Here is an 8,496-nt window from a genome sequence, read left to right as displayed (position 1 = left end):
CTCTGATTGCCATGGCTAGGACTTCCAAAACTATGTTGAATAATAGTGGTGAGAGTGGACATCCTTGTCTCGTTCCTGATCTTAGAGGAAATGCTTTCAGTTTTTCACCATTGAGAATGATGTTTGCTGTGGGTTTGTCGTATATGGCCTTTATTATGTTGAGGTAGGTTCCCTCTATGCCCACTTTCTGGAGAGTTTTTATCATTAATGGGTGTTGAATTTTGTCAAAAGCTTTTTCTGCATCTATTGAGATGATCATATGTTTTTTTTCTTCAATTTGTTAATATGGTGTATCACATTGATTGATTTGCGTATACTGAAGAATCCTTGCATCCCTGGGATAAATCCCACTTGATCATGGTATATGATCCTTTTAATGTGTTGTTGGATTCTGTTTGCTAGTATTTTGTTGAGGATTTTTGCATCTCTATTCATGAGTGATATTGGTCTGTAATTTTCTTTTTTTGTAGTATATTTGTCTGGTTTTGGTATCAGGGTGATGGTAGCCTCATAGAATGAGTTTGGGAGTGTTCCTTCCTCTGCAATTTTTTTGGTAGAGTTTGAGAAGGATGGGTGTCAGCTCTTCTCTAAATGTTTGATAGAATTCACCTGTGAAGCCATCTTGTCCTGGACTTTTGTTTGTTGGAAGATTTTTAATCACAGTCTCAATTTCATTACTTGTGATTGATCTGTTCATATTTTCTGTTTCTTCCTGGTTCAGTCTTGGAAGGTTATACCTTTCTAAGAATATGTCCATTTCTTCCAGGTTGTCCATTTTATTGGCATAGAGTTGCTTGTAGTAGTCTCTTAGGATGCTTTATATTTCTGTGGTGTCTGCTGTAACTTCTCCTTTTTCATTTCTAATTTTATTGATTTGAGTCCTCTCCCTCTTTTTCTTGATGAGTCTGGCTAATGGTTTATCAATTTTGTTTATCTTTTCAAAGAACAAGCTTTTAGTTTTATTGATCTTTGTGATTGTTTTCTTTGTTTCTATTTCATTTATTTCTGCTCTGATCTTTATGATTTCTTTCCTTCTGCTAACTTTGGGTTTTGTTTGTTCTTCTTTCTCTAGTTCCTTTAGGTGTAAGGTTAGATTGTTTACTTGAGATTTTTCTTGTTTCTTGAGGTAGGCTTGTATAGCTATAAACGTCTCTCAGAACTGCTTTGGCTGCATCCCATAGGTTTTGGATTGTTGTGTTTTCACTGTCATTTGTCTCTAGGTATTTTTTGATTTCCTGTTTGATTTCTTCAGTGATCTCTTGGTTGTTTTGTAACGTATTGTTTAGCCTCCATGTGTTTATGTTTTTTACGTTTATTTCCCTGTAATTCATTTCTAATTTCATAGCGTTGTGGTCAGAAAAGATGCTTGATATGATTTCAATATTCTTAAATTTACTGAGGCTTGATTTGTGACCCAAGATGTGATCTATCCTGGAGAATGTTCCATGCGCACTTGAGAAGAAAGTGTCATCTGCTGTTTTTGGATGGAATGTCCTATAAATATCAATTAAATCTGTCTGGTGTATTGTGTCATTTAAAACTTGTGTTTCCTTATTTATTTTCATTTTGGATGATCTGTCCATTGGTGTGAGGTGTTAAATCCCCCACTATTATTGTGTTACTGTCGATTTTCTCCTTTTTAGCTGTTTGCAGTTGCCTTATGTATTGAGGTGATCTTATGTTGGGTGCATATATATTTATAATTGTTATATCTTCTTCTTTGATTGATCCCTTGATGATTATGTAGTGTCCTTCCTTGTCTCCTGTAACATTCTTTATTTTAAAGTCTATTTTATCTGATATGAGTATTGCTACTCCAGCTTTCTTTTGATTTCCATTTGCATGGAATATCTTTTTCCATCCCCTTTCAGTCTGTATGTGTCCCTAGGTCTGAAATAGGTGGATTGTAGACCGAATATATATGGGTCTTGTTTTTGTATCCATTCAGCAAGCCTGTGTCTTTTGGTTGGAGCATTTAATCCATTCATGTTTAAGGTAATTATCGATATGTATGTTCCTATGACCATTTTCTTAATTGTTTTGGGGTTTTTTTTGTAGATCCTTTTCTTCTCTTGTGTTTCCCACTTAGAGAAGTTCCTTTAGTATTTGTTATAGAGCTGGTTTGGTGGTGCTGAATTCTCTTAGCTTTTGCTTGTGTGTAAAGCTTTTGATTTCTCCATCAAATCTGAATGAGATCCTTGCCAGGTAGAGTAATCTTGGTTGTAAGTTCTTCCCTTTCATCACTTTAAGTATATCATGCCACTCCCTTCTGGCTTGTAGCGTTTCTGCTGAGAAATCAGCTGTTAACCTTATGGGAGTTCCCTTATATGTTATTTTTCATTTTTCCTTTTCTGCTTTCAATAATTTTTCTTAGTCTTTAATTTTTGCCAGATTGATTACTATGTGTCTTGGCGTGTTTCTCCTTGGGTTTATCCTGTATGAGACTTGCTGTGCTTCCTGGATTTGGGTGGCTATTTCCTTTCCCATGTTAGGGAAGTTTTTCACTATAATGTCTTCAAATATTTCCTCTGGTCCTTTCTCTCTCTCTTCTCCTTCTGGGACCCCTATAATGCGAATGATGTTGCGTTTAATGTTGTCCCAGAGGTCTCTTATGCTGTCTTCATTTCTTTTCATTCTTTTTTCTTTATTCTGTTCCACAGCAGTGAATTCCCCCATTCTGTCTTCCAGGTCACTTATCCGTTCTCCTCCTCAGTTATTCTGCTATTGATTCCTTCTAGTGTAGTTTTCATTTCAGTTATTGTATTGTTCATCTCTGTTTGTTTGTTCTTTAATTCTTCTAGGTCTTTGTTAAACATTTCTGGCATTTTCTCGATCTTTGCCCCCATTCTTTTTCCGAGGTCCTGGATCATCTTCACTATCATTATTCTGAATTATTTTTCTGTAAGGTTGCCTATCTCCACTTCATTTAGTTGTTTTTCTGGGGTTTTATCTTGTTCCTTCATCTGGTGCACAGCCCTCTGCCTTTTCATCTTGTCTATCTTTCTGTGACTGTGGTTTTTGTTCCACAGGCTGCAGGACTGTCTGAATTCAGTTTTTTTTAAAAAGTTTTATTTCTGAGTTTGCAGATCAAGAATTTACACCTGCCAATAGAAGGCAGTTTCGATTTTTATCAACTCCGCCCTTCCACCCTGGACCTATACCATCCTCCTTAGCATGAAGATTTTTCTGGAGATTGTGAACAGGAGGCAAGCAGTGACACTCTGGGAGAGCTGACCCCGTTGAAGCTAAGTGTCCCCTCTGTGTACTTCCACGATACTCTAAGCACAGCACAATTCAGTCATCCATTATTCTGTCCATGGTTATTCCCTTTTTGTCCCCCTTTTCTTTTGCTACCATGAACAATCCTGCTAGAAATAAATTTTTTTCCTACTGTTCCCGCAGGGACACACCCAACTGCTGTTGCCAAAGACACATGGAAGGAAACTTGATAAAGGGAAGGAGGGATAAGGTTTGACAGGCTAGACATTCAGCAAACAGGTGTGCGTTCAGATCAGTTCAGGAAACATCAGTCACTGTCATCACTTTAGTCTCCCAGTAGCTGATGCCACTGTTGACTGATGTCTCCTGCTCTTCTCTTGGCTTCTGTGAAACCACTCTCCTCTCTGAACTCTCTTGCTCATGGCTCCTTTGCAGGCATCTCCTCATGATAAGATCTCTGTTGGATGGACTTTCTCTTGATTCAGGAAGGGGCACTGCTATCTTCTCTCTCTAGGCTTCCAAGGTAATATCATCCAGTCTCAGGGCATATATGCTGATCATTTCCCCCGAAACTCTCTTCATCCCAGACCTCTCCTCTAAGAGATATACAGACTAGAGCCGCCACCTACATAATGTTTCCCTCTTGAGGTCCCATAGGCATTTAGAACTTACTATGTCAAAAATAAAACTCTTGGGAATTCCCTGGTGGTCCAGTGGTTAGGACTTCATGCTTCCACTGCCAGGGGCCCAGGTTTGATCCCTGATCGGAGAACTAAGATCCCACAAGCCGCGTGGCGTGGCCAAAAAAAAAAGCAAAGAAATAAAACTCTTGGTTTTGTCTCTGAAACCCATCCTTCTAGTCTTCCCTTTTGCTGGAAATGATACCATCATCTGCACACAGCTGGGCACATGGACCATAATTTCTTTCTTTCCCTCACCACCCCCTAAATCCACTCCACCCCTAAGTCCTGTTGACTCTATCTTCAAAATATATCCTGACTCTTTCCACTTCTCTCCACTGCAAACTTGTCATCATCACCTCTCACCTGGATGACTGCAATAGCCTCCTCACTGATCTCTGTGCATTTATGCTGGCCCCCTGCAGTCTATTCTCCTCGTAGCAGCCAAGTAAATCGTTAAAAAAATTTGTTTCTGTCACTTGACTGCTTAAAAACTGCCTATGGCTTCTTTCCCATTATACTTCATACGCTGTACTTTGAAGAAAAAATCATATGCGCATCAGGGCCTACAGGCTTTGCACATCTGGCCCCTGCTGACTCCTGCCAACCTCTCCACTTGCCCTCTGTCCAACTAAGCCCCAGTTATACTGGCCTCTCCTCCATTTCTTGAAGATGCCAAGAAATATTCCACCTCAAGGTCATCACCTTTCCCTCTGCCCAGAACATTCTTAGCTAAGTCATGTCTAAGTCCTTCTCAAACTTCAGGCCGTGGCATCCCCTGGCCTTCTCTCTACCCAAGTGACTCCCCCTACCTTCTCCTTATCCCAACTTTGTTCTTTATCCCTGCAGCATGTTTATTCGTTCATAGTCCTTGCTATTTAACTGTCTTTGCCACTAGACTGTTGGCTTCACAAGGGCAGGGATCACATCTGTTTTACACACCAGCATATCCCCAGTGCCTAAGCCAGAGCCTGGCACATAGTAAATATGTAAATATTTGTTGAATGAATGGGTTAATTAGCCCTGCACTGGGTGAATAGGATACAGAGGACCCAGATATGGTCTTTCTGTTCCATAATGCCATAATCTGATGGATGAAAAAGAAGTAGATAGGTAATTGCAAAACTGGTAAATAATATAGTAGAGACCAGAACTGGAGGCAGTAGAAACATAGAGAGGCCCATACCCCAGTGTGGAGTATGCATGTGAGCAGAGAGGAGGCTGTGTTTCCATGATCGATGGCACCAGCATCTCCCTAGAAGAAATTCAGTTTCTCCTAATAGCATTTATTTAGTGTACCAAGTTCCATGTACTGTTGCTTGTTTGTTTGTTTTTAATATGCCCAAAGTCATACAACTTCTAAGTGATAGAATTGGGATTCAAAGCCAGGCAGTCTGGCTCCCAAACCTGCATCTTTTTAAAATTTTTTAAAATTAAATTGTTTATTTATTTATTTTGGCTGAGCCACGTGGCGGCTTGCAGGATCTTAGCTCCCCAACCAGGGATCGAACCCAGGCCCCCCTTTAGTGGAAGCGCAGAATCCAAACCACTGGACTGCCAGGGAATTCCCTGCATCCTTTTTTTAAAAACAATAATTTGAGGTGAAATTCATATAATATAAAATTCATCATTTTAAAGTGAACAATTCAGTGGCAGTTAGAACATTCACAATGTTGTGCAACCATCTATCTAGGTCCAAAACATTTCCATCATTCCAAAGTAAAACCCCTTATCCAGGAAGCAGTTTCCCATTACCCTCCATGTACTGTTTTTGATCCCCACAATGACCCAATTGTACAATTGAGGAAAGAGGCTCTGAGAAATTCAGCTATAGTGAGTTCAGAAGTTCAAGGTTACCTAGCTAGTAGAAGTGATTCTGAACCTTTGTTTTCTGACCCCAGAGTCTAAATCTTTGATTAATACAGGTCTTTGGGCAAAGTCACAAGTAGGGGGCTGGATTTGGGTATCAAAGAGAGTAAATTTGGGGGGTGCACGGATTTATAAGCCATAAATGCACCCTCGGTTGTTAAAAAACGCACGTTTAGGTAAAACTGCAATTAGCATCGCTCAGGTGAGCGGAGTCAAAAGTAAGACGCTGAGCCTGCGCGTCTGGAGCCTGTGCTGCGCAACGGGAGAGGCCACAACAGTGAGAGGCCAGCGTACCGCAAAAAAAAAAAAGGAAGAGCAGCTATAGGGCAGAGACCTGGAAAGATCACCACTGCAGGAAGCTTTGCCAAAGCCTCAACAACAAGAAGTTTGTAATTCCTTGGACAGCCCCTAGATGCACCACGCTGGGACCTGAAAAGAGGCAGAGTAGCTGGGAGGGTGTGGCTTGCCTTCCTGTGGCCCGACCTAACCAGGAAATGCCAGGGAGTTGTTCGACAGAGAAGCTGAGGGTGCAACTGGATTAGGCACAGTAGGAAGCAGTCCTCAGGCCAATTGCATCCCACTCAGAGGGGGCCTCCTGGGCACGAGTACTCTGAGGCGTGGAGGGCCTCGCCTTAGTATCCGTCTTCTCCTTCCTGGAGGAGCTGTCACCACTCTAGCACCCCTCTTCCACAAAATAGGGGTGCTCTCTCTGGGGCTTCTTTCTTTCTCTCTGGAAGTCAGGGACCCTGGAGGTCCCTCGTTTTTAGGGATCTCAGACAGAGGGCATCCCTCTAAGTTGCCTCTCACGTTTCCTCTCCTCCCTCGAGTGAGAGGGCTGTGCGGGCCCCTCCTACCCCGACGTTGGAGGCGTTTTCTGAGAAGCCCCCATCTTCTTCACGCTCGGGGTGGCGGCCGAGTTCTAGTTCAACAATGCACCGCGCTCGGCTCAACCAGCTGCGAGAGGGCAACTCCATGGAAACCAAAACATCCCAACTCCGCGGAGATATCGCGAGAAGCACGGTGGCTCCAGCTGCTGAGAGAGGAGGAGCGAGGGCGGGAACAGAGTGCGAAGTGGGAGGAGCCTAGGCACTTCAGAGTCCCCCGCGGGAGACCTTCCCTCCCAGCGGCGCCCCCTCGTGACTGCGCTTTACATAATCGAGGCCGCGCGCGTCATAAGTGGCGTACTCCTGTCCAGACCGAATCAGAGTCGTAAGAAGCTCCCTGTTCCGCCCCTTCCTCCTTGATAGACGTCAAAATGAACCAGTGAACGGGCGTCCAGCGCTGCCGCGCCAGCCCTGGTCCGCCAGCACCCGAGGACCCGCCCGCCTGCAGCATCCCGCAGCCTGCCGCCGCCAGGTTGTGCTTCAGACTGTCAGATAAAGCGGCGGGCCGGGCCGGTAGGGTTGTGAGCACGGCCCGGGCCGGACATGGCGGCGCTCTACGCCTGCACCAAGTGCCACCAGCGCTTCCCCTTCGAGGCGCTGTCTCAGGGGCAGCAGCTGTGCAAGGTGCGCGGGCTGGGGCGGCAGCCGGGAACTGGGACGCTGGAGGCGCGGCCCGGAGCTCCCGGTTCTGTGGGGACGCCCGGCGGGGTCCCCCGGGCAGGGCGTGGCAGGCCCGCCTAGCTGAGGAACCGCACCCGCTCCGCCGGGGCTGGCGGGGCACGTGGGGGAGACCCGGGCCGTGTCCAGGCCCCAGCGGCCGGCGTGTCCGGGTGCTTAGCAACAGCGAGGGATTGTTCTCGGACCCCGTGAGGTCGGGGGAGGGGACAGCTGGTCCCCCGCTCGCCCTCGACCAGCCGCGGCGGAGATCCCTTTTGGGCTGGCTTCCTCTCGCGCCGGGGTCTGCCGGGTTTCAAGCTTAGGGACCTCCTGCCCCACCTGGGACAGAACTCCAGAGTTGGGTGCTGTCTGGGACGATCGTGTCGAACTGGACCCTTCACGGGCACTTTTCAGCCAGTCCCAGAGTCCGAGGTAGCCAGGCTTTATAATAAAGCCCCACAGTCAAACGCACGAAGCAAAAGGATGATATTTCAGCTTCTAGTTAGTGACCTTCTGTCCTCGCCGTAACCAGCTGCTGATCAGTTTTTACCCCTGAAGGTCCAAGTTCTCTTTTTTTCTTTTAAGTTGCTTCATCTTGCTTTGCCTATTTAAATGAATAGAGGTGCTGTGAAGCGACAGTTAAAAGTCACCAAGCCAGCTGGAGAGTGATGTTGAGATATCTCCAGATAATCCAGAGTTTGTGTCTCTGGTATGGCTAACTCATAATTGTGTGTCATCATTGCCTCCAGTGGCCATGACTTTGTCTCTCTTTGTTTACTAGGTATGAGAGAACTCAAAAAGTCAAATGTCTGAATGCCTTTTTGGCCTTAAAAAATACGTATTTGATTATATGTTTGTATATGTATATATTTATTGATTTTAAGGGAGTTTTATATATGTAAGCAATAATGATTTTAATTCAGTACTTTGGTTTCACAAGTGAACCTGCTCAAAAATCACAGTGGCAGAGGCAGAACTGGACTAGAATCCAGGGCTTCTCATTCCTTAGGCCTGAGGCTTATTCATACCTTTGTTTTACAATTTATGACTAGTTCCATATAAATTCTTACTTAACTCCCACATCAGTGCAGGGTGGTGGTGCCAGTTTTACAGACAAAAAAAATTAGTCCCAGAAAGTTTAAGTGACTCACTCAAGCACAGTGGCTATGCTTGGAATAGTACCCAGG

General features: G+C 44.6%; 1 protein-coding gene across 3 annotated transcripts in view; it reads left to right on the top strand.

Moving 5' to 3' along the window:
• The first annotated feature begins 7,096 nt into the window (after positions 1-7,096).
• Positions 7,097-8,496, top strand: part of FAM76A (family with sequence similarity 76 member A) — a 26,301-nt gene continuing 24,901 nt past the window's right edge. Inside the window, exon 1 of one of the 3 annotated variants that reach the window (XM_007459079.1) lies at positions 7,097-7,276. In XM_007459079.1, the coding sequence (XP_007459141.1) occupies positions 7,196-7,276 (81 nt within the window). In that variant the 5' untranslated portion in view covers positions 7,097-7,195. The remainder of the gene's footprint in view (positions 7,277-8,496) is intronic. The other 2 variants (XM_007459080.1, XM_007459081.1) reach the window with 2 other exon arrangements.

The sequence above is a fragment of the Lipotes vexillifer genome, unplaced genomic scaffold, assembly GCF_000442215.2.
Source record: "Lipotes vexillifer unplaced genomic scaffold, Lipotes_vexillifer_v1.1 scaffold496, whole genome shotgun sequence".
Classification (NCBI taxonomy): domain Eukaryota; kingdom Metazoa; phylum Chordata; class Mammalia; order Artiodactyla; family Lipotidae; genus Lipotes; species Lipotes vexillifer.
The sequence above is the reverse complement of the archived record's forward strand: the minus strand, read 5'-3'. Positions and strand labels throughout refer to the sequence as shown.